The sequence below is a fragment of the Rhincodon typus genome, chromosome 32, assembly GCF_021869965.1.
Source record: "Rhincodon typus isolate 14 chromosome 32, sRhiTyp1.1, whole genome shotgun sequence".
Taxonomy (NCBI): Eukaryota; Metazoa; Chordata; class Chondrichthyes; order Orectolobiformes; family Rhincodontidae; genus Rhincodon; species Rhincodon typus.
The window spans coordinates 35,246,182-35,271,501 of NC_063363.1; the positions used below are offsets into that span (position 1 = coordinate 35,246,182).

General features: G+C 45.6%; 1 protein-coding gene across 8 annotated transcripts in view; it reads right to left on the reverse strand.

Moving 5' to 3' along the window:
- Positions 1 to 25,320, reverse strand: part of LOC109917665 (rho GTPase-activating protein 32-like) — a 488,544-nt gene that overhangs the window by 54,411 nt on the left and 408,813 nt on the right. For all 8 annotated transcript variants that reach the window (XM_048615489.1, XM_048615490.1, XM_048615491.1 and 5 more), the window contains one exon: positions 15,206 to 15,355. In XM_048615489.1, the coding sequence (XP_048471446.1) occupies positions 15,206 to 15,355 (150 nt within the window). The remainder of the gene's footprint in view (positions 1 to 15,205; positions 15,356 to 25,320) is intronic.

A 25,320-nucleotide genomic window follows, 5' to 3' on the forward strand; every position in this document is an offset into this window, starting at 1 on the left:
TCCCACGCTTGAAGAGCCTTCTAACATTCAGCAAATTTATTTCTGAAGACTACGCACATGGCTCAGGTACTAGAGATAGTAGGAACTGCTGATGCTGGAGTCTGAGATAACAAGGTGTGGAGCTGGATGAACACAGCAGGCCAGGCAGCATCAGAGGAGCAGAAAAGCTGACGTTTCAGGTCTGGACCCTTCTTCAGAAATGGGGGAGGAGAAGGGGGCTCTGAAATAAATAGAGGGGGGAGGCGGCGATAGAAGATGGATAATGGAGCAGATAGGTGGAGAAAAGACAGGTCAAGGAGATGGGGATGAAGCTAGTAAAGGTGAGTGCAGGTAGGGAGTTGGGATGGGGGTTGGTCAGTGAGGATGGAGGGGCGAGTAGGTGGACGGGAAGATGGACAGGTCAAAGAGGTGGGGACGAGACGGGGAGCTGGTCTTGGGATGAGGTCAGGGGTAGGGAGATGTTGAAGCTCAAAGCCCACATTGAGACCATTGGGTTGTAGGGTTCCAAGGTGGAATGAGAGGTGCTGTTCCTCCAGTTTTCAGGTGGCATTGTTGTGACACTGGAGGAGGCCGAGGATGGACATGTCGTCCAGGGAGTGGGAGGGGGAGTTGAAGTGGTTCACGACTGGGAGGTGTTGTCGTTTGTCATGAACCGAGTGTAGGTGCTCCGCAAAGTGGCCTCCAAGCCTCTGCTTGGTCTCCCCGATGTACAGGAGGCCACATCGGGCACAGCGGACACAATACACCACATTAGCGGATGTGCAGGTGAACATTTGTTTAACGTCGAAGGTTTTCTGTGGGCCTGGGATGGAGGTGAGGGGGGAGGTGTAGGGGCAGGCGTAGGACTTCCTGCGGTTGCAGGGAAAAGTGCTGGGGGTAGTGGAACTAATGGGGAGTGTGGAGCAGACAAGGCAGTCGCGGAGAGAGCAGTCCATCTAGAAGGCAGGTAAGGGTGGGGAGGGAAATATTTCCTTCGCAGTGGGGTCAGATTGCAGGTGGCGGAAGTGGCAGAGAATGATGCGTTGAATCCGGAGGTTCATGGGAATTCTGTCTTTGTTTTTATTGTGGGGAAGGGGTGAGAGGGCTGAGTTGCGGAAAAGGCAAGAGACGCAGTCGAGGGCGTTTTCGACCACTGTGGGGGGGAAAATTGTGGTTCTTGACAAACGAAGACATCTGGGATGACCGGGTGTGGAAAGCCTCATCTTTGGAGCAGATGCGGCGGAGGCAGAAGACTTGGGAATAGGGGATTGCATCCTTGCAGGAGGGTGAGTGAGAGGAGGTGTATTCTAGGTAGCTGTGGGAGTCAGTGGGCTTGAAATGGATATCGGTTTCCAGATGGTTACCAGAGATGGAAACAGAGAGGTCCAGGAAGGAGAGAGAGGTATCAGAGATGGTCCAGATGAACTTAAGGTTGGGGTGGAAGGTGCTGGTAAAATGGATGAACTGTTCGAGCTCCTCGTGGGAGCACGAAGCGGTGCCGATACAGTCATCGATGTAACGGAGGAAGAGGTGGGGGATAGGGCCAGTGTAGCTGCGGAAGAGGGACTGTTCCACGTATCCTACAAAGAGGCAGGCATAGCTTGGGCCCATGCGGGTACCCATGGCCACCCCTTTTCGTCAGTAGGAGGTGGGAGGAGTTGAAGGAGAAGTTGTTAAGGATAAGGATGAATTCGGTTAGGCGGATTAGGGTGTGGGTGGAGGGGGACTGGTCGGGCCTGCAGGAGACGAAGAAGAGGAGGGCTTTGAGGCCATCTGCATGGGGAATGCAAGTATACAGGGACTGGATGTCCATGGTGAAGATGAGGCGTTAAGGGCCAAGGAATCGGAAATTTAGGAGGAAGTGGAGGGTGTGGGTGGTGTCCTGGACATAGGTGGGGAGTTCCTGGACCAGGGGGGAGAAAATGGAGTTGAGATAAGTGGAGATAAGTTCGGTGGGGCAGGAGCAAGCAGAGACAATGGGTTGACCAGGGCAGTTGGGTTTATGGATTTTGGGAAGGAGGTAGAAACGGGCGGTGCGGGATTGGGGAATGATAAGGTTGGAGGTTGTGGGTGGGAGGTCACCTGAGGTGATGAGGTTACGGCTGGTCTGGGAGATGATGTTTTGGTGGTCAAGGGTGGGGTCATGATCAAGGGGTTGGTAGGAGGAGGTGTCAGAGAGTTGTCGCCTGGCCTTGGCGATGTAAAGGTCAGTGCGCCATACCACAACTGTGCCTCTCTTGTCCGCAGGTTTGATAGTGAGGTTAGGGTTGGAGCGGAGGGCTGCACGTTCTGGAGGGGAGAGGTTGGAGTGGGTGAGAGGGCTGGAGAGGTTGAGGCGATTGATATCACGACGGCAGTTGGAGATGAAGAGGTCCAGGGAGGGTAGGAGGCCTTGGGGCGGTGTCCAGGAGGATGGAGTGTGTTGGAGGCGGGAAAAGGGGTCAGTAGAGGGGTTGTTAGACTCATGATTAAAGAAATATGCTTGGAGGCGGAGGCAGCAGAAAAATTGTTCAACGTCCAGGTGCGAGTGGTATTCGTTGATGTTTGGGAAGAGGGGGATAAAGGGGAGTCCTTTACTGAGGACTGACCGTTCGTCCTCAGTGAGGGGGAGGTCTGGGGGAATGGTGAAAACCCGGCAGGGCTGGGGGTTGGTGTTGACTGTCGAGTTGCTAGCTGTAGGGGTGGTGGGCAGAGCGGTGTCGGCGGTGGGTGGAGTGTCCTCGATGTTGGTGGCGGTAGCGGCCTCGGCAGGTGCGTCCTCAATGTTGGCAACGCTACTGGTCTCGGCAACAGAGGCGGCAGTATCCACGGTGTGGATGGCGGTAGTGGTACCAGAAGTGGCGTGCCCCTTCCCTGCAAACGCAGGAGGTGCTACACCTGCCCCTACACCACCCCCCTCACCAGCCTCCAGATAATACTGTGTTATCAGTGTTAAAAATCATTAAAACTGAGAGTCATCATTTAACCCACTTTTGAAATGTGGACTTGTAATATTCAGAGACGGTAGGAACTGCAGACGCTGGAGAATCTGAGATAACAAGGTGCAGAGCTGGATGAACACAGCAGGCCAAGCAGCATTTCAATTTGGCTTACCCTGTTTATATATTTTCCATCCACAGTCTGTGTTAAATCATTTATCTTTTGTCTGTGGTAATCATGATGGAGTATTTTTGTTTCAGGCATTTGAAGGGGTACACACAAGATGCACAGAACTTGATTAGAAATCTTCTCTGATATAACAAGGTGTAGAGCTGGATGAACACAGCAGGCCAAGCAGCAGAGGAGCAGGAAGGCTGACTTTTCGGGCTGAGACCCTTCTTCAGAAATGGGGGAAGGGAAGGGGATTCTGAAATAAATAGGGAGAGAGGGGGAGGCGGATAGAAGATGGATAAAGGAGAAAATAGGTGGAGAGGAGACAGGCAAGTCAAAGAGGCGGGGATGGAGCCAGTAAAGGGTGAGTGTAGGTGGGGAGTTAGGGAGGAGATAGGTCAGTCCACGGAGGACGGACAGGTCAAGGGGGTGGGTTGAGGTTAGTAAGTTGGAGATGGGGGTGGGGCTTGAGGTGGGAGGAAGGACAGGTTAGAGAGGCGGGGACAAGCTGGGCTGGTTTTGGGATGCGGTTGGGGAGGAGAGATTTTGAAGCTTGAGAAGTCCACATTGATACCATTGGGCTGCAGGGTTCCCAGGCAAAATATGAGGTGCTGTTCCTGCAACCTTCGGGTGGCATCGTTGTGGCACTGTAGGAGGCCCAGGATGGACATGTCGTCTGAGGAATGGGAGGGGGGATTGAAATGGTTCGCAACTGGGAGGTGCAGTTGTTTAGTGCGAACCGAACGTAGGTGTTCTGCAAAGCGGTCCCCAAGCCTCCGCTTGGTTTCCCTGATGTAGAGGAGGCCACAACGGGAACAGCGGATACAGTATACCACATTAGCAGATGTGCAGGTGAACATCTGCTTGATGTGGAAAGTCTTCTTGGGGCCTGGGATGGGGGCGAGGGGGGAGGTGTAGGGGCAGGTGTAGCACTTCCTGCGGTTGCAGGGAAAAGTGCCAGGTGTGTTGGGCTGGAGGGGAGTGTGGAGCGGACAAGGGAGTCACGGAGAGAGTGGTCCCTCCGGAAAGCAGGTAAGGGTCGGGGGGGGAAAAATGTCTTTGGTGGTGGGATCGGATTGCAGATGGCGGAAGTGTTGGAGGATGATGCGTTGGATCCGGAGGTTGGTGGGGTGGTAGGTGAGGACGACGGGGATTCTGTTTTGGTTGTTATTGCGGGGAGGGGATGTGAGGGATGAGTTGCGGGAAATGCGGGAGACATGGTCGAGGGCGTTCTCGACAACTGAGGGGGTGAGGTTGCGGTCCTTGAAAAACGAGGACATCTGAGATGTATGGGAGTGGAATGCCTCAATCTGGGAGCAGATACGGCGGAGGCGAAGGAATTGGGAATAGAGGATGGCATTTTTGCAGGAAGGTGGTCGGGAGGAGGTGTATTCTAGGTAGCTGTGGGAGTCGGTGGGCTTGAAATGGATATCGGTTTCTAGGTGGTTGCCAGAGATGGAAATAGAGGGGTCCAGGAAGGAGAGAGAGGTATCAGAGATGGTCCAAGTGAACTTAAGGTTGGGGTGGAAGGTGTTGGTGAAGTGAATGAACTGTTCGAGCTCCTCGTGGGAGCACGAGGCGGCGCCGATACAGTCATCAATGTAACGGAGGAAGAGGTGGGGTTTAGGGCCAGTGTAGTTACGGAAGAGGGATTATTCCACATAACCTACAAAGAGGCAGGCATAGCTTGGGTCCATGCGAGTACCCATGGCCACCCCCTTTGTCTGTAGGAAGTGGGAGGAATTGAAAGAGAAGTTGTTGAGGGCGAGGAAGAGTTTGGCTAAGCGGATGAGGGTGTCAGTGGAGGGGGGCTGGTCAGGCCTGCGGGACAGGAAGAAGCGTAGGGCCTTTCGGCCATCTGCATGGGGAATGCAGATGTATAGGGACTGGACGTCCATGGTAAAAATGAGGTGTTGGGGACCGGGGAATTGGAAGTTTTGGAGGAGGTGGAGGGCGTGGGTGGTGTCACGGACGTAGATAGGGAGTTCCTGGACCAAAGGAGAGAAAATGGAGTCGAGATAGGTGGAGATAAGTTTGGTGGGGCAGGAGCAGGCGGAGACAATGGGTCAACCAGGGCAGTCAGGTTTGTGGATTTTGGGAAGGAGATAGAAGCAGGTGGTGCGGGGTTGGGGAACGATGAGGTTGGAGGCTCTGGGTGGGAGGTCACCTGAGGTGATGAGGTTGTGGATGGTTTGAGAGATGATGGTTTGGTGGTCGGGGATGGGGTCATGATCAAGGGGGCGGTAGGAGGTGGTGTCGGAGAGCTGGCGCCTGGCCTCAGCGATGTAGAGGTGAGTGCGCCACACTACAACTGCGCCTCCCTTGTCCGCGGGTTTTATGGCGAGGTTGGGATTGGAGCAGAGGACTGCACGTTCCATGAAGGAGAGGTTGGAGTGGGTGAGAGGGGTGGAGAGGTTGAGGCGATTGATGTCACGACGGCAGTTGGAGATGAAGAGGAAGGGTAGGAGGCCTTGGGGTGTGGAGGCCAGGAGGAGGGGGTGTGTTGGAGGCGGGAGAAGGGGTCAGTAGAGAGAGGGTTAGGCTCACGGTTAAAGAAGTAAGCGCGGAGGCGGAGGTGGCGGAAAAACTGTTCAACGTCCAAGCGTGAGCGGTATTCGTTGATGTTCGGGCAGAGGGGGACAAAGGTGAGCCCTTTACTGAGGACTGACCGTTTGTCCTCAGTAAGGGGGCGGTCTGGGGGGATGGTGAAGACTCGGCAGGGCTGGGTGCTATTGTCTCCTCTGGAGCTGCTGGCTGTGGAGGCAATGGGCGGAGCGACGTCTGCATCGGCTGTGGGCGGAGTTGCGTTGGCGTTGGTCGGAACTGCGTCGGTGTTGGCAATGGGCGGAGTTGCATCGGCGGTGGGCGGAGCGGGGTAGGCGGCAGCAGCAGCGGTGACGGTAGGTGCCTCCTCAGTGCCTGTGGTGTTGGCCTCGGAAATGGAGGCGGTGGCATCAGCAGCGGTGTCGATGGCGTTCGCTGTCCCGGAAGTGGTGTACCCGACGGCAGCGGATGTGACGTCATCCGTGGGTGCTCCAAAAGTGGCCACATGGCGGGGAAGGTCCTGGGTAGGGTTGGGGATTTGGGAGGTGGAGGAAGCCCGTTTTGGGTGGCAGGCACCAGTAAGTTTATTGTACTTATGGTTTTTAGTGTCCAATAAAGCTGAGTAGAATTGTGAGTTCAGGTTGTGGATCCTACGAAGAATAAAAAACAGGAGAGGTCCTTTGCAGGTCTGGGAGAGGGAGGCTCTGAGCTGGGGTAGGCTTGATTGTAGTGACAGGAGATGCCAGCGCATTGCTGCGAGTATGTGTTTCAGGAGTCGTAGGGAGAAACGTTTTTGAAGGATCTCAATGTTCCGAATGTGGACAGACATTGTCGTGGCTGGGGCCAAATTGGCAAGGCCTGAATGTGGACTGTCGTCCATTGGGGATGATCCGGTTCCGTAGGCAGGTACTAAGAAAGGTAATGTGGCTGTAGTACCCGATTTGCTTCAGGATATGGTCGAGCAGTTTCAAGGCCGAAGAGATTACGAGAGAGTTGCAGTGGGAGAGAGATCCACTGAGGTTTTTCCGGAGGGAGGAGTGTAACTTCTTCAAGGTAGGCATCCTTAGATGTCCTCGTTTTTCAAGGACCGCAACTTCCCTCCCTCAGTGGTCGAGAACGCCCTCGACCGTGGCTCCCGCAATTGCCGCAACACATCCCTCACACCCCCTCCCCGCAATAACAACCAAAACAGAATCCCCCTTGTCCTCACGTACCACCCCACCAACCTCCGGATCCAATGCATCATCCTCCGACACTTCCGACATCTGCAATCCGACCCCAACACCAAAGACATTTTTCCCTCCCCCACCCTTACCTGCTTTCCGGAGGGACCACTCTCTCAGAGACTCCCTTGTCCGCTCCACACTCCCCTCCAGCCCCACCACACCCGGCACTTTTCCCTGCAACCTGCTACACCTGCCCCTACACCTCCTCCCTCGCCCCCATCCCAGGCCCCAAGAAGACTTTCCACATCAAGCAGATGTTCACCTGCACATCTGCCAATGTAGTATACTGCATCCGCTGTTCCCATTGCGGCCTCCTCTACATCGGGGAAACCAAGCGGAGGCTTGGGGACCGCTTTGCAGAACACCTACACTCGGTTCGCAACAAACAACTGCACCTCCTAGTCGCGAACCATTTCAACTCCCCCTCCCATTCCTCAGATGACATGTCCATCCTGGGCCTCCTGCAGTGCCACAACAATGCCACCCGAAGGTTGCAGGAACAGCACCTCATATTTCGCTTGGGAACCCTGCAGCCCAATGGTATCAATGTGGACTTCACAAGCTTCAAAATCTCCCCTCCCCCTACCGCATCCCAAAATCAGCCCAGCTTGTCCCCGCCTCCCTAGCCTGTCCTTCCTCCCACCTCAAGTCCCACCGCCATCTCCTACGTACTAACCTCAACCCGTCCCCTTGACCTGTCCGTCCTCCCTCGACTGACCTATTTCCTCCCTAACTCCCCACCTACACTCACCTTTACTGGCTCCATCCCCACCTCTTTGACCTGTCTGTGTCCTCTCCACCTATCTTCTCCTCTATCCATCTTCTATCCGCCTCCCTCTCTCTCTCTATTTATTTCAGAATCCCCTTCCCCTCCCCATTTCTGAAGAAGGGTCTAGGCCTGAAACATCAGCCTTCCTGCTCCTCTGATGCTGCTTGGCCTGCTGTGTTCATCCAGCTCTACACCTTGTTATCTCAGATTCTCCAGCATCTGCAGTTCCTACTACCTCTAGAAATCCTCTGCTATTTTGCTCAAGGTATGCATGTTACAATAAGAGTTATTTTTTGTTAATGATGAAATCTGGTGTGAAATGCTTTTGTCTTGAGGAGCACTATTCAGGCAAACAGTTTACTTTGGTTTCATTGGAATTTTATACATTTATACTTTTGAGACAGCTTGTGGAACAGTGGAGCATGTTAATCAGTGTACGGTTTCCAGTTAAGTCATGATGCTTCAGAGAAACCCTCAGGGAATCATGGCACGTATGCAGGCAATTTACATTCTGACCTTTTTTTATACAAATTCCTAGCAGGAATCAAGTCTGATCTTTCAAAACTCTCTGCTATTTACCTTTCAAATCAGTGCCTGGAAATTACTAAACAGCCTGTTGTAGTCTTTCCAGTGAGCACTCAGGTTCAATTACCTTACCCCAATGAGAAAAGGAACCCAGCCAAAAGAGCACCAGGTGCCAGTGGAATCTAGTTTCAAGGTGGGCATGCTGATCACTGGTCACCTACACACACTGTGCCCAGGAGTTACAGTAGGCTGGAGATAGGTGCTTCTCGATTTCTCATGGTTTTTCTTATACATAATGCCTGTTACATCAATTTAACTTGCTCTGATACACTGTATTTCAATTATTCATTTTCTTAAATGAATAAGGCATATCCATAAGGGCAGTTTTACAAGTCACTAAAATCAGGGAACACTAAACTAAAATCAGAAGCTACTTTTGGAGAGATCACCTTCACTGTTGTCACCAAAGGAGCCCGAGAATGCCAGATTCCTTCAACTCTAATCACTTCCTTTGCCCCATCATTGGCAGCCATGTCTTCAATTCCTGTGCTTCAATAACCACTTTTTGGTTATCTATCTGAACATTCCCTCCTTTACTGTGATAAGATGCTTGTGAAGAGCACTGGATTATTTCACTCTGTTCATTTCGCTGTCATGCATGCATTATGAGTCAAAACTTCACATCAACCACTTCAAATGGCAGAGAGTTCCACTTTCTCTCCACTCCGAGTAAATACATCTCTCCAAAATTCTTTATTTCTATTTTATCAGTTCTATTTACAGTTATCTTTATGTCCCCTTGGTTTGGATTCACTCTCAAGTGGAAACAGTTTCTAACTTCCAACACTTCAACTCATGTCGTCTATAAAACACAATGCTGCTGGACTGGAAGAGAGACATAAAATTTATGGTAACTTACTAAATAGCACAATAAAATAAAGAGAAAACTAAGGGCAAGGGAAAGATTGAACACTGCGTAGCCTGGTGGGCTGAGAGGCATCCTGATGTGTGTAAAGTTCGACAGTTCTCCCATGTTGGATAGGGCAAAAAAAAGAAGTAGCTTACTGGTATTTATACACTACCCTATGTGGATAGTGGAGATTGATAAACTTTACAAAGAACAGGAAGTCTACAATTCAGTGTAACAGAGTTCTCCACATATTCCCTCCCCGTATCTGTTTTAACTTGCTCATTTATCATTCAATACATAGATGCGCTTGATGGCGCAACACAGGTATCAAGTAAGTTTTCACTGTTTTAGGTAACTGAGAGGTCACCCACACCACAGCAGTATTTATTGACGGGGCCAAGAGAGAAAATTAATGCAAAAGGTGAGATGCAAACAGATGTTTTGAAAATGCTTATCATGAGGGAGAAAAGAGATCATGGCCAGGCTAGTAACATAATATGCTGTCATTTTTGAAGGAATGAAAATAATCAAATAAAATTTACAAAAATAACTATAAACATAATTATTTTTAAAGTGAATTACCACTGCACAATTTTTGTAGGCTGAGAACAACCAAAGTAGCATCCTTCTGTTCTTTTTTTGAAATATTTCCATTAGTCTGAGACCAGTGGCAGGCAAAAGACAAACCATTTGTCATGTCCAGTGTCTTTCTCATCTTAAAAATGGTTCACTAATTACTGATGTTTCAGAATATTTTTAAATCTACTGAAGATACAGCTAACAGGGATCTATAAAACTATGAAAGGTTTTGATAGAATAGACGAGATGGAAGATTTCCTCAGGAGGAATAGCATAATTAGAAACCATTAAGATAAGACAGTAACCAAAAAAATCCAGCTGGAAATTCAGAAGAAACCTTTTCACCCAGAATGGGAAGAACATGAAGAGCTGCAGGGAGTGGCTGAAGTAAATTGTATACTAAGGGAAGTTAGACAAGCATTTGACCTTGAACCTAGTTTCTAATTACAGATCCTCTCCAACATTAAGACTTGTATCTCTGCAATATTGTCTGTCGCTCCCTCAGCCCATCTGCTGTTGAAATCCACATCTATATTACCTCTAGATGTGACTATCCCAAAGCTCTCCTGCCTCATCCTCCATCTAAAATCTCTGCTAGTTGGATCCTAATTCACACCGTGTTTCTCCTATCCCACACATAGTACTGACCCAGCAAAGCCTTGAATTTTAAAATTCAAATCTTTACATTTAAGTGTTTCAGTGGTCTCACCTCTCTCAATTCTGATAAACATCTCCACATTTTACAACCCTCCAAGATCTTTGTGTTCATCCAATCCTGGCCTTTTGTGCATATGATTTTCTGCATCTTTAGCCTCCTCGGCTCCAAGCTTTGGATTTCCCTTCCTAACCCTCTGTCTCACGCTTTCCCTTTTCCTTTAAGATGCTCGTTAAAATCAAGCACCTCTTCCAACACCTTTGAGGTTCAGTGCTAAATTCTGGCTAACGAGCTGTAAAGAATTGTCTTAGAATATGTAATTATGTTCAAAGCACTATATTAACGAATGTTGCTGTTTTGGGTACTTGTACTGCTAATTTGTGCATGGTAACTAAATTATTTGAATGAGGTTAATGAAGGTAATCTGTTTTTAGTCATGCTGGTTGTGAGATAAATGTTGATATCTTAATCACTGATTCCTACTTCAATCTAACTTTGCAACTCCTATTACATCTCAAATCATCACCTCCCAGTGCACTCCTTTAAATAAATTATAGGATTACCATACTGAGCTATTCTTTTCCTGCATAATTGTTATTTCACTTGAGTGTAATTCACTGCCTGAGAATGTTTGAGGATTATGACATGTCGACACATTCAGGTCGCTAATTTGGAGATGCAGTCTGGAGCTGAGACAGGGGATCAGCCAAGTTAATAAACTATGTAGTACAGTTGTTCATAGAATCAGAGAAATATTTATACATAAAAAGAGTTCTGCCATGCCTGTGATGCTCACAGTTCATTCTAACTCTATATCCTGATTGTTCTCTGCCTTTTCAAATGTTTCCTCAAGTATTAATTGAATTCACTCATGTACATTAAGCCATACACGGCTTCCAGCAATCCACGACCAAACCATCATGGCCAAGAAGCTGCCTCCCTTGAATTAAGCTGGAAACAGGAACATACTAAAAGAATTGCATGCCTGCCTCCAAAACCATCTCCACCTCAGTGTGAACAATCAGCTCACAGTTTTAGAGCACACATCACCAGATGGCAAAGAATGCTGGCTAAGTTTCTCTTCACCTTGGCCATCAGCACTGCAGTTCATGCACTAACACCCAAGCTGCTGTTAGCTAAATTGGCAGATTCAGGGAAATGAATCGCCAATTGTTCAACCCTAAAGAACATTGACCTGGTTGCTCAGGTCCAAGTACACCAGGAAGTACATCAATAGTGAATCATGAGCATCATTCCAAGCTCTTCCGCTAATGCATGCTGACGCAGACTCTGAAATCACTTTTATTTTATTGGTGATTGGTTCAACAAGTTTACAATTAATTTCCCACATCAAATCAAGCATCAGTGCAGGTCATTATGCAGTGGGAGGAACAAGCGCTGCAACACAATTTCAGAACTGCGAGGAAGGAGGTCTTGCAACTGAAACGAAGCTCCAAGCACAATACACGAGTTAGAAACAAACTCATCCTGGTAGGTGCAAGCGAAGCAGGGAAAAGGTGCTGGGATTGGTGGGGAATGTGGAGCGGCTGAGGGAGTTGAGGAAAGAATGGTCTCTATGAAAGGCAGATAGGGGTGGGGAAGGAAATATCTCTTTGGATGTGGGATCAGATTGTGGGTGGCAGAAGTAGCGGAGAATGATACATTGGACGTGGAGGTTGGTGGAGTGATATATGAGGACAAGGGGGATTCTTGGGAGCAGATGTGGCAGAGGTGGAGGAATTGGGAGTAGGGGATCACATTCTTGCAGGAAGGTGGGTGAGAGGAGGTGTAATCTAGGTTGCTGTGGGAGTTGGTGGGCTTGAAATAGATGTCGGTTACGAGGCGGTCATCAGAGATGTAAACCGAGAGGTCCAGGAAGGAGAGGAAGGTATCAGATATGGTCCAGGTGAATTTGAGGTTGGGGTGAAAGGGGTTAGTAAAACCGATGAACTGTTCAAGCTCCTTGTGGGAGCACGAGGCAGTGCCAATACAGTCATCAATGTAGCAGAGGAAGAGGTGGGGTTTAGGGCCAGTGTAGCAGCGGAAGAGGGACTGTTCCACGTATCCTACGAAGAGGCAGGCATAGCTTGGACCCAGGCGGGTGCCCATGGCCACCCCCTTAGTCTGTAGGAACTGTGATCCCCTACTCCCAATTCCTCCGCCTCCACTCCCAAGATGGGGTGTTCCACTCCTGCACATCCCAGATGTCCTCCTATTTCAAGCACCGTAACTTTTCCCCTCCGGTGGATGAAAGTGCCCTCAAACGCATCTTGTGTTTCCCACACCTCTGCCCTCACATCGCCTCCCCCCAACTAAAACAAAAATAAAGACAGAATTCCTCTTGTCCTCACATATCACCCCACCAACCTCCATATCCAACGTATCATTCTCTGCCACCTACAATCCCACCCCATAACCAAAGATATATTTCCCTCCCCATCTCTATCTTCCTTTTGTAGGGACCACTCTCTTTGTGACTTCCTCATCCACTGCACAGTCCCCACTACCCACCACCACTTTGGTTATCTCTATCTCCAGCATCTGCAGCTCTTGCTATCTCTCTGATTGCAAGACCATTTTTTTCAGAGGCAATTCTCAACAAGTTTTGTCTGTCTGGCTCACAGGTCTTCAAAACAGTCGAGAGAAACAAGATGATTCTCCTGGGCACAAATACCAACACTTTTGGCAATAAGAACAACAACAATTTGCATGGCACAGTCAAACATCCAAGGTACTCCACAGGAAAATAAGACTGAGCAATTATTAGGACAGGGTTCTGACAGCTTAGTTGAATAGCCATGTTTTAAGCACCACTTTAACACGGGAAAGAGAAACCAAGATGTTTAGGGAAACAATTGCAAAGTTTGGGGTCAGGCAGCTGGAGGTATGGCTGCCATAAGATGGAGCAGTTAAAAATCGGGATATGCAGTATGCTAGAAATAGATATTTTACAGGATAGCAGGGCTGGAGGAGGTTACAGAGATAGGGAGCAGCAAGGACACAGACACATTTGAAAAGTCATAGTGAAAGATGAGATGGTTGAGATTTTAAATAGGCTAAAAAATTAGAGTCATACAGTAATACAGCATGGAAACAGGTCCTTTGGCCCAAACTGGTCCATGCTGACCATGGTGCCCACTCAGCTCATTCCAACTGCCTGCATTTTGTCCATATTCCTCTAAACCCTTCCTATCCATGCACCTATCCAAATGTTTTTTTAAAATGTTGCAATTGTACCTGCCTCAACCGCTTTCTCTGTCAGCCCACTTTCTTCTCTGCGTGAAGAAAGTGCCCCTCAGGTCCTTCTGACTTCTTTCCCCTCTCACCTTAAACCTAGTTTTCAATTCCCAATCCCTGGGGAAAAAGACTATATGCATTCATCCTATCTAGGCCTCTCATGATTTTATATACCTCAATAATTGGTAAGACATACTGCAGCAATTCATCAAGGTGCTTTCAAAAGCACATATTCTAAACCCACAAGCAATACCACCTAGAATGACAAGGGCAAAGATGCATGGGAGCACACTATCTGCATGCTCCTCTGCAATTCACACAGACCAATGACTTGGATCCATACAATGCACCTTCAATGGTGTTAGGTCAAAATTCTGGAACACTCTGGCAGCATTATGGGTGCACCTATGCTACCATGAACTACAGTGCTTCAAGAAGGCAGCTCACCACCATCTTCACAAGGGTATTATGGATGGCAAATAAATGCTGGACTCGCAAGTGACATCTGAACTCTATCAGCAAATAAATAATACAGGCTGGGTGTACTTCAAATTGATAAATCACCAGGGTTGAACGTGATTTATCTGAGGACATGGAGAAATAAGGAAACACCTAGCAATTATCTTCCAACCCCTCCTCAGATACAGGGTGGTGCCAGAGAACTGGAGTAATGCAAGTGCTATACCCTTGTTTACAAAGGGTATTGGGATATATCTAGTAATATTTGTGACAAAATTAACAGTCACTTGGATTATTGTGAATTATGTGAAGGATTTCTTAAGGGCAAACAGCATTTAACTAACTTGTTTTGAGATTTTTAATGGGGTAATACTATTAATGCAGCACATATGAATTTCCAAAAAGGATTTGAAGAAGTGCCACAAAACGGGCTTACCAACAGAGTTAAATTCCATGGATTAAAGGGACAGAGGCAGCACAGATACAGAATGGCCTGAGTGGCAGAAAACAGAGAACAGTAGTCAACAGTACGTTTTCAGTCCAGAGGAAGGTAATCAACAGAGTTCTGTAGGGATAAATAATAGGACTACTGATGTTTTTTGGTCGATATTTTGATCTTGACTTGGGGATATACAAAAGGCACAATTTCAAAATTTGGAAATATTGTGTACCGTGAGGAGGACTGTATTGGATTTGAAGTGGGCGTCAACAGGCTAGTAGGATTTAAAATTTTGGCAAAGATCTATTGCTTGGTTTGTGGGTGAGGTTGTTGACTTGCTCGCCGAGCTGGCTTGTTTGGCTTGGGCAAGGTAACCGTAGCTGCCCAAGTCAAACATAGACATGCACGAGAATTCCTAGAGGCATGGTTCTCCACCCGTAATGCAATCAACAAACACATAGAATTGGACCCCATATACAAACCCATACAAATCAAAACCGGAATTGACACTACTCACCATAACAGTATAATTTCCAAACGGAGTAGAATAACCCGCTTCATTGGAGGCTCCACTGATGATGACACCTAGCATGGTGATGAAACGTCTGAACAAGAACAAGCCAGCTCGGCGAGCAAGTCAACAACCTCATCCACAACCCGAGCTACAGATCTTTGCCAAAACTTTAAATAATTCAACAGATAAACTAAGGATACACAACAGAATGACAGCTGCAGAATCATAAATACCAGTTAAATATTTGTTATAAAAACCCCTGGCACTTTTGAGACTTACCATCATGACCAGAGTTGAGCAGGTGTTCACCTAGATCACAGCCAAACACACGTTCCTTCAGGATTCCTCGTTGTTTCAGCTTTTGTTTGGTTGGCCGTGACTTCATGAAGGTGCGCAAGAAGGTGATGAGTTTACCGTGCTTTTTTGAAACTAGAACAAAAACAAAAGGGAAAAAAAAAAAGAAATTTAGTATATTTGGGTTTTACATTGATGTGAACCTATGACAGAACTACAGGTACCTCTTCCTTTGAAAAGAGCTACATTACAATAGGGAAACACAGGCTCCACAATGATTCAACGTGTGAAGGAACTTCTTACACATTAACAAGTTTATATAACAGGAAGATTGGAAGGTCTCCGGTATAAACTGCTGGCCTGTGTGGTGTTGGATAACGGAGAATAGTTAAAGAACGTCATAACTTCTGATCCTCAAATGCTACTGTATTGTTATAATGTCCAGATGAAGATGAAAGAATAAAGAGGAAAGAAACTTAATCGAACAAGCTTTCTTCATGATCCAGTGGGTAAAGGAAGTGGCCCAGAAATGACTGGGGCCGGTTTTGGATTAACAAGGAGCTGGAAGAGATAGTTGGGCAACAGAGTTCTTTAACAGCTGTGGTAACTGTGGGGTTGAACTGTAGAATACAAAAGAAAGGTTAGGTGGAGAAAACATACAAAAACGAAGATGTAGAACTTTACAGAATACCGAGGGGCTGTTTGTGCAATGCAAAAATGGATTATGTCATAATCAGAGTCACACTGCATGGAAACAAATCCTTTGATCCAACCAGACCACGCCAAGCATAATCCCAAACTAAACTAGCCCTGACTGCCTACTCCTGGCCCATATCCCTCCAAACCTTTTCCTATTCATATACTTATCTAAGTGTCTTTTCAACATCGTAACTGTGCCCGCATCCACCACTTCCTCAGGAAGTTCATTCCACACACAAACCACCCTCTCTTAAAAAAAAAATTGCCCCTTATGTCTTTTTTTAGTCTGTCTCCTCTCACCTTTAATATGCCCCCTAGTCTGGAAATTCCCCATCCTCGGGATTAGACACCTAATATTAACCCTACAAGGTAGAAATAAGGTAAAGCCTTAGCACTCTCGCTTGCTACTAGAAGTAAATTCAGTAGAAGTGTGTGGAAAGGATTCCTGTAACCGGATAATGAAGAATTAGGCCGAGCATTGGAGTCTTTTACTGAAATATACAAATGAAATCTGTTAACTGTCTATGGAACATGGTCAGATTTTGATAGATTTCAGACAAAACAGAATCGTTATGGTTGCACTAAGGTGGTTTGAATGGACAAACTTCTTTCTAGAGGAGACCCTGTTAAATCACAAGTCTGCTGCTTTGAGAAATGCCTGGGACAACAGTCATTTCCTTTGGCGTTTATGTAGCAAATGGGCCATTCCACATTGACACACAATACACGACTCCAAACATTGTATTATTGTATGCAATGTTTATTTGTACAGGGGATATGGGTGCCACTGGCTATACCAGCATTTATTGCCCATTACTAATTGCTCAGGGCCAGTTAAAAGTCCACATAATGCTGTGGATCTGGAGTCACTTATAAGGATAGGAGGATTCCTTCCCTAAAAGGCATTAGTGAACCAGATGGTCTTTCACAACAATCAACAGTGGTTAAATGATTGTCACTGATTCCAGATTTTTAAAGATTTTGAATTTTGCCATTTGCCATGGTGGGATTTGCACCTATGTACGGGCGGCACGGTGGCACAGTGGTTAGCACTGCTACCTCACAGCGCCAGGGACCCGGGTTCAATTCCAGCCTCGGGCAACTGTCTGTGTGGAGTTTGCACATTCTCCCCACGTCTGCGTGGGTCTCCTCCGGGTGCTTCGGTTTCCTCCCACAGTCCAAAGATGTGCAAGTTAGGTGGATTGGCCATGCTAAATTATCCGTAGTGTTCATGGAGGTGTAGATTAGGTGGGTTATAGGAGGATGGGTCTGGGTGGGATGCTCTGAGGTTCGGTGTGGACTTGTTGGGTCGAAGGGCCTGTTTCCACACTATAGGGATTGTATGATTCTATGATAGCCAAAACAGTAACGTGGAGTTCTGGATTACTAATCTAGTGACATTACCATGACAGCAGAGCATACCCTTAAAGGATGTAAGGATTAAAGATAGACTAAAAAAAAGAACAAAACAGCATTCAGTATCTGGCTAACAGAAGACAGAGTCTTAAAAGCAATAAGTGAATGAATTCTCAGTGAATTTCAGGAATGCTAAGATTACAGTGAATAAATGACCTTAAGTACATTCTGCAATGAACGTCCAAAATCAGGCAGACAGGGTTATGAAAATGACACTATTTAAGCAAAGAGTAGGTGGAACAAAACAAAAGGTCTGTGACACAGTGAAAGACAGGAGATTGAATGACAGAAGAGTTTGTCTTATAGAGTCAAAGGGATAGTATGGGAGAGGAAAGAAAACATATGCATCTTTAGTTGGTGTGCTATTTGAAACCAGAAATAACAGAAAAAAAATCAAAAATTCAATGAAAAGGAAACAAAAGAAAAAGCAAATATTATCTTCATTCATTAAGTAGCAAGGACTGACACAAAGTTAAGAATATTGAAAACTTTTGCTTTTGGCCATGACAACATAAGAGGACACGAGAGACAGAGTTGCAGTTTCATTTAATATTGGCTATAGTCACCATATTATCAGTACTGATCTAGTTTGTAGTGAAATGCCCATGCTGTTGAGTACACCTTCTGTGAAACTTGACATAGTGTATGATAAAGGAAGTGGTTTTGGCAAGTCACAGATCTGTAGTTTGTCCAAATCAGGACGTTATTGTAACAAACAGAATGCAGGAGAAACTCAAACAGGTCGGGCAGCATCTGTGGAGACAGAAACAGAGTTAATGTTACGAGTCCAGTAACCCCTGTTCAGAACTGAACAGGTTCTGAAGAAGTGTCATTAACAGATTCAAAACATTAACTCTGTTTCTCTGTATTAGAGATGCTGCCAGACCTGAGTTTCCCTGGCATTCTGTGTTCGTTTCAGATTTCTAGCATCCACAGAATTGTCTTTCTTTAAAGACATTATTTTATCCACTTAACAAAACCTGATATTTTACGTCAGAACACTAGAAAAGTGTTAACGGCATTGGTGATTTAAAAAAAAAAATCAGACAGGAAAGAAACAAACCATCCGAATGCTTCACAAACATCTTGTTCATGCAACTTGTCAAAAAAATAACATCCTGCTAGAAGAGGCAATGTGAGACAAAGACAGCAATATTCTCATTCCACAGGTATGGAGTCTGTCCTCATTTTGTAATGACGGTTTCTGACTAATAGAATATGGTAGATCAAGGGGCTATGTAGTGGCAGTGTGAGTACCAGTGATATAGGACAAAGATATCACATCCAATGGACAACTGCCCAGACTGGCTACCTGATGATATACCTTCCAAAAGAGTCTAGTAAATGACGGCTGTGACAATTGTGCAATGCTTAAGAAAAGATCAGCTCAATGTTGGGATGATAGTGAAGGAATTGAGGTGCATGGTTTGGCAGAATGATTAAAAGAACAGTGAGTAGGAAAAAAGTGCAAAAGCCAATAGTGAATGTGGAATTGACTCTTATATCAGATGTTCAATTATACCTGTCTGAAGAGGGAAGGCCCTCAGACAGTGCAAATGAAAGACTGATGATCTTGTGATAGTCATCCAGAAAGGCATTAAAGTGCAAGTGGAGACTGTACCTTGAATAGGTTATATAATGAAATAAAGGTCACCGGCTGGGTGTTTTGATTCTATTTTGAGATGATAGCGCTGTGGCTCTCTCCTGTTTAACGATTTAGGCTCATGTGTACAGTGGTAGTTCTTCTCCTTATATTTGCACCACCTTCAAGCCTCACCTGCCCTGAAGGTATGCCATAACATGTACAAACAAGTTGATCAAAAATACTCTGATTAGAATACTTAAAGTGGGGGTGGTTGAATATGGAGGCACAATCATTATATTTAACATGGTAAATAAATGTAATACTGAGAAAAGACTGGTTCCAGTGCTAACTTGCTGTCTGTAGATTAATAAGGGATCTCCCCAGAACGTTAGCTTGGGGGTCAGCATGCCTAATCCATTGACATTACCATTACTTTCCCAGCAGTAGGGACATACCAATCATGAAACTTAATTGGGCACTCTGTCAAGACCAGGTATTATTTATGATGCATTGTAATTAATTGGTACAATAAAATCATAAAGTTCACACTGTTTTCAGTGCAATTTTTTTTGTAAAGTGTGCATACATAAGTTATCAAGCATCTGATTGTTTTATGAAATGGTACGTATGATTGAGTAAACAGTTGGCCACCTAGAAGATAGGTGCATCAATGTGTAATATAATCATAAATTAGAAAAAAACACACACAAAGAACTACAGATGCTGGAAATCAGAAACAAAAACAAATTGCTAGAAAAGCTCAGCAGGTCTGGCAGCATCACTGGAGAGAAAGCAAAGTTAACATTTTGGGTCCAGTGAGCCTTCAGAACAATTAGAAAAACCTGGTACAGGACAGAGGTTTTTGATTGAATTTGTTTTGAAATTTTAGTTGTACATATTCACTCTAAATTTTACTTAAACAGCTATTTTCTCTGCTGTTTTGAAGGCAGTGATTCAGTGCTGCATACATACAAATAGGTATTTTCCACAAGTGATTACTTTTGATGAAAGAATTTGAACAGAGTTGGAGATCACATGCCAGTTATCATGACCAATTATCACGAACACTTAACATTTACCCCAACTACCAATATAGTTAACAAAAACAGAAGTTGCTGGAAAAACTCAGCAGGTTTGGCAGCATTTGTGGAGAAAAAACAGAGTTAATGTTTCAGGTCCAGTGATTCTTTAGTTCTATTCGTAATTTTCAACATGCCACTGCCACCTGAGAACAGTACACCTGAATTCTCCACCTCTTATTTAATGTCCCTCATCTCTAATTCTTCACTACTCACCATAACTTAATAAAACAATATAGAACAGAGAACAGTACAGTACAGCACAGTTCGAAGATATTCCAAGAGATAAGTAATTTTTATTATCCAAAAGATGCAGTCAAGGTTTTACTGGGATTGCAGAAATTTCCCCTAGAGCAGCACGTACAAAGGTGGCACACATTGAAGGTATTTCTGTTGTAGCTACTAAATTTTAAGACAAGGGAAGGAAGGAATTAAGTTGAAAAAGGCATAAAGGACAATGTGGACATATGTTGATATGTTTCCGATTAAATTAGAAGCAAAAGGTCTGACTGTCTGAATGAAGATGTACAAGTTAAGTGGATTCGCGATGCTAAATTGCCCATAGTGTCTACGGATGTGTAGGTTAGGTGAATCAACCCAAATTCAGGGATTATAGGGAGAGGATACAGGGGTGGGATGCTCTTCAGAGGGTCAGTGCAGACTCGAAGGGCCGAATGCACTGTAGGGATTCTATGATTTTAACTAATTGAAGTAGCAATTTGAAAAATGTTTGAAAAATGCACAATGGAGCTAAGGGAATAAGCAGGAGTTTTGAGTGGATGAAAAGTGATGTTCATTTAGTATTGTCTAAGAGGTTCATGCCTACACTTAACTGTGCCCTGCTTACCATACTAGAACTAAGGTAAAGGCAAGACAAGAAACAGTGGACATAATTTCTCAATCCCTGTCTGGATGAAATCAACCATCAACATTCCATTTTAAATATGTAACTGGTTGCAAAGTAGAGAAGGTACACCTCTGAAATTAAATAAACCCATAATCACTGTTTATACTGCCAAGCATGAACGGGTTCCCTTTTCTGAATCCACACACTCACCTTCACCTGCAACTCTGTAGCTCCCAGTAAAATCAATGCTGTCTCTGACTCCATCTCGGGCAACCACCGAGAAACCGATATCCATTTCAAGCCCACCGACTCCCACAGCTACCTAGAATACACCTCCTCCCAACCACCTTATGCAAAAATGCCATCCCCTATTCCCAATTCCTTCGCCTCCGCCGCATCTGCTCCCAGGATGAGGCATTCCACTCCCGTACATCTCAGATGTCTTCGTTTTTCAAGGATCGCAACTTCCCCCCCTCAGTGGTCGAGAACGCCCTCCACCGTGTCTCCCGCATTTCCCGCAACTCATCCCTCACACCCCGTCCACGCAATAACAACCAAAAAAGAATCCCCCTCGTCCTCACGTACCACCCCACCAACCTCCAGATCCAACGCATCATCCTCCGACACTTCCGACATCTGCAATCCGACCCCACCACCAAAAGACATTTTTCCCTCCCCACCCTTCTCTGCTTTCCGGAGGGACCACTCTCTCCGTGACTCCCCCGTCCGCTCCACACTCCCCTCCAGCCCCACCACACCCGGCACTTTTCCCTGCAACCGCAGGAAGTGCTACACCTGGCCCCACACCTCCTCCCTCACCCCCATCCCAGGCCCCAAGGAGACTTTCCACATCAAGCAGATGTTCACCTGCACATCTGCCAATGTGGTATACTGCATTCGCTGTACCCGTTGTGGCCTCCTCTACATTGGGGAAACCAAGCGGAGGCTCGGGGACCGCTTTGCAGAACACCTACGCTCGGTTCGCAATAAACAAGTGCACCTCCCACTCACGAACCATTTCAACTCTCCCTCCCATTCCTCAGACAACATGTCCATCCTGGGCCTCCTGCAGTGCCACAATGATGCCACCCAAAGGTTGCAGGAACAGCAACTCATATTCCGCTTGGGAACCCTGCAGCCCAATGGTATCAATGTGGATTTCACAAGCTTCAAAATCTCCCCTCCCTCTACCGCATCCCAAAACCAGCCCAGCTTGTCCCCGCAGCTTGTCCCCACCTCCCTAACCTGTTCTTCCTCCCACCTATCCCCTCCTCCCACCTCAAGCCATACCCCCCATCTCCTACTACTAACCTCATCCCGCCCCCTTGACCTGTCCGTCCTCCCTGGACTGACCTATCCCCTCCCTAACTCCCCACCTACACTCACCTTTACTGGCTTCATCCCCACCTCTTTGACCTGTCTGTTTCCTCTCCACCTATCTTCTCCTCTATCCATCTTCTATCCGCCTCCCCCTCCCGCCCTATTTATTTCAGAACCCCCTTCCCCTCCACCATTTCTGATGAAGGGTCTAGGCCCGAAACGTCAGCCCTCCTGCTCCTATGATGCTGCTTGGCCTGCTGTGTTCATCCAGCTCTACACCTTGTTATCTCAGATTCTCCAGCATCTGCAGTTCCTACTATCTCTGTCTCTGTCTTACTATTTCCCTGGTACAGCATTTATTTTGCATTCAGTAAGTCCAAAGATTTGTAGGATATAGCATACAAATGGTTTTACGCTCCCTGCTTCCCTTCATAACCCTCCCACCTGCTTCTTCCCTCTACAGCTGTCCCATATACTGCCTTCACCTGTAATCCTCCTGCTCATCGTATCCCTCCCTGAGCCTCCCTCTGGCTGCTTCCTTCCATGATCCTTCGTCCTGCTCACTGCTACTTTCCCTGAACTTCCCATTCACTGGAATCCTCTCCCGAATCAACTTTTGAAAGTTCTTGCCCAATACCATCAAAATTGGATTATTCCAATTTAGAACTTTAACTTTGAGATCCAGTCTATCCTTTTCCATCACTATTTTAAAGTTAAAAGGATTACGGTCACTGGTCCCAAAGTGCTCCCCCACTGACACCTCAGTCACCTGTCTCATCTTATTTCTCAAGAATGGTGCAAAACATAATCTCTCTCTAGTAGGTACATCCATATACTGAATCAGAAAATTTTTTTGTACACACTTAAATTCCTCTCCATCCAAGTCCTTAACATTATGGCAGTCCCAGTAAATGTCTGGAATGTTAAGATCTCTGCCATTACCACCCTATTATTCTTACAGATAACGGAGATCTCCTTATAAATTTTGTTTCTCAATTTCCTGCTAACTAATGGTGAGTCTATAGTATAATCCCAATAAAGTGATCATCCCTTTCTTATTTCTTAGTTCCACCAAGATAACTTCCCTGGACGTATTGCCCAGTACCCTCCTAAGTACAGCTGTAATGTTCTCCCTAATGAAAACCGCCACTCCCCCTCCTCTCTTGCCCCCACCAACCACGCCCCCCACCTTCTATAGCATCTATAACCTGTAACATTAAGCTGCCAGTCCTGTATATCCCTGAGCTACATCTCTGTAATTGCTATGGTATTCCAGTCCCAAGGTCCCAACCTTGCCCAGAGTTCAACTGCCTTACCTGTTAGGCCTTTTGCATCAAAATAAATACAGTTTAATTTATCAGTGCTACCTCGTTCTCTGCTTTGTTCCAGCCTGCCCTGACTGTTTGACTTGGTGCTTTTCCCAACTGCATCAGTCTCAGATTGATCTGCTTCCTCACTATCTCCCTGGGATAGAAGCAGCTCTTACAGCCACAATTTGTTTTTTTTTGAGTTCCATGAGCTGTGAAGTGAGATTTGAATATGCATCTCCATTTCATTTTCCTGGACCATTGGAATTATAGTTCAATGATATTACCACTACGTAACCATCTCCTCGAGGCATTGAGTTGTCGGTAATTCTGAGTTAGAGGATTTTTAATCTTACTGTTAATTTTAAGTAGTCAATACCATACATCGTGTCATTCTGCTGCAGCTAGTTTTGGAGAATTATTGCAGACAGATTGATTTCCAAAGACATTTAACACATTATAAACACAAGAGCATTTCTGTGGAGCTTGTGAAAAGTTTTGAATTCTTAACTTCAAACGGTAATGCACACGCACTTGTCCAGTTAAACTCATTTAAACCATACACACAACCAAATGATACAACTTTCAAATATTACCACTCCCCAACTGACTATTTTATACACTGAGAAATACTTAAATTTATGAATAGGTTTATTGTTTCACAGTTCATAGCTTTGAATCTAAAAAGCCTTGTGGATAGAATAACTGATGCAACTTCCCCAAAGACCACCTCAATAGTCTCCCTCCTAGGATTCCAAAGTCTCACACTGCAACACTCACTTCTCCAGTTCCCAGTTATAGTTTACTCCTTCAACATTCACTCAAATTACAGGGACACTGTGCCATTCACTGAACTTCACCCTCTGGTTCACAACAGCCAAGTTTTCTCAAATTCACCGACATTTTACCTCTGTCTGATTATGTTTATTGATCTATTTACCTCACTATTCATAGTAGTTTTAAAGAAAACAGTTAGTTGAAAAAATAGAAGTTGCCTTTTCTATATTACCTATCAACTCAAAAGGCAAGCCCACCTCTGCTCTATCCTGAAACAAATAAAATCGAAACAAAAGATCCTGGTCTTGATTTCAGCCATTGACACCATTTCAACTTTTTGTCCGTCAATTGGTTAAAATACAAGTTACAATATAAATACTAACAAATATCTCATGTTTATACTGTACTGATTATGGTACTGAGCTTAAAACAGAGGTTCTGAATTCAAATGCCAATATAGTAAAGTTAAAATTAAATTTTGTAAATCTGGTCATTTGTGGGCAATTTTTAAAAAAATTCATGAACGGATGAGGGTGTTGCTGACCAGGCAGCATTTATTGCCCATCCTTAGTTGCTCAGAGGGCAGTTCAGAGTCAACCACATTTCTGCAGGTCTGGAGTCACATGTAGGGCAGACCAGGTAAGGATGGCAGTGTTTCCTTCCTTCAAGGACATTAGTGAACCAAATTGGGTTTTACCCTGACAACAGATTCACAGTCATTAATTCATGGACTCTTAATTCCAGATATTTTTATTGAATTCAAATTCCACCATCTGCCATGGTTATCGTGTCAATGGTGGGAAGTAATATTCTTGCATCGGCTTCCAAATCTATGGTAGCTTTTTGAAAAAGTGAGTGGTATATTTGTGTCTGTTTGTTCCCTTCACTTGATCATTACCATTGCGTCACAGGATTAACCCTGGTTCAATGGAGACTGCAGGAGAGCATGCCAGGAACAGCACAAGGCAAAACTAAAACGAGGTGCCAATCTGGTGAAGATATATTGCAGAAATACTTGCATGCCAACAACTAAAGCAATATGCAATAGACAAGAGAAAAGTAATCCCGAA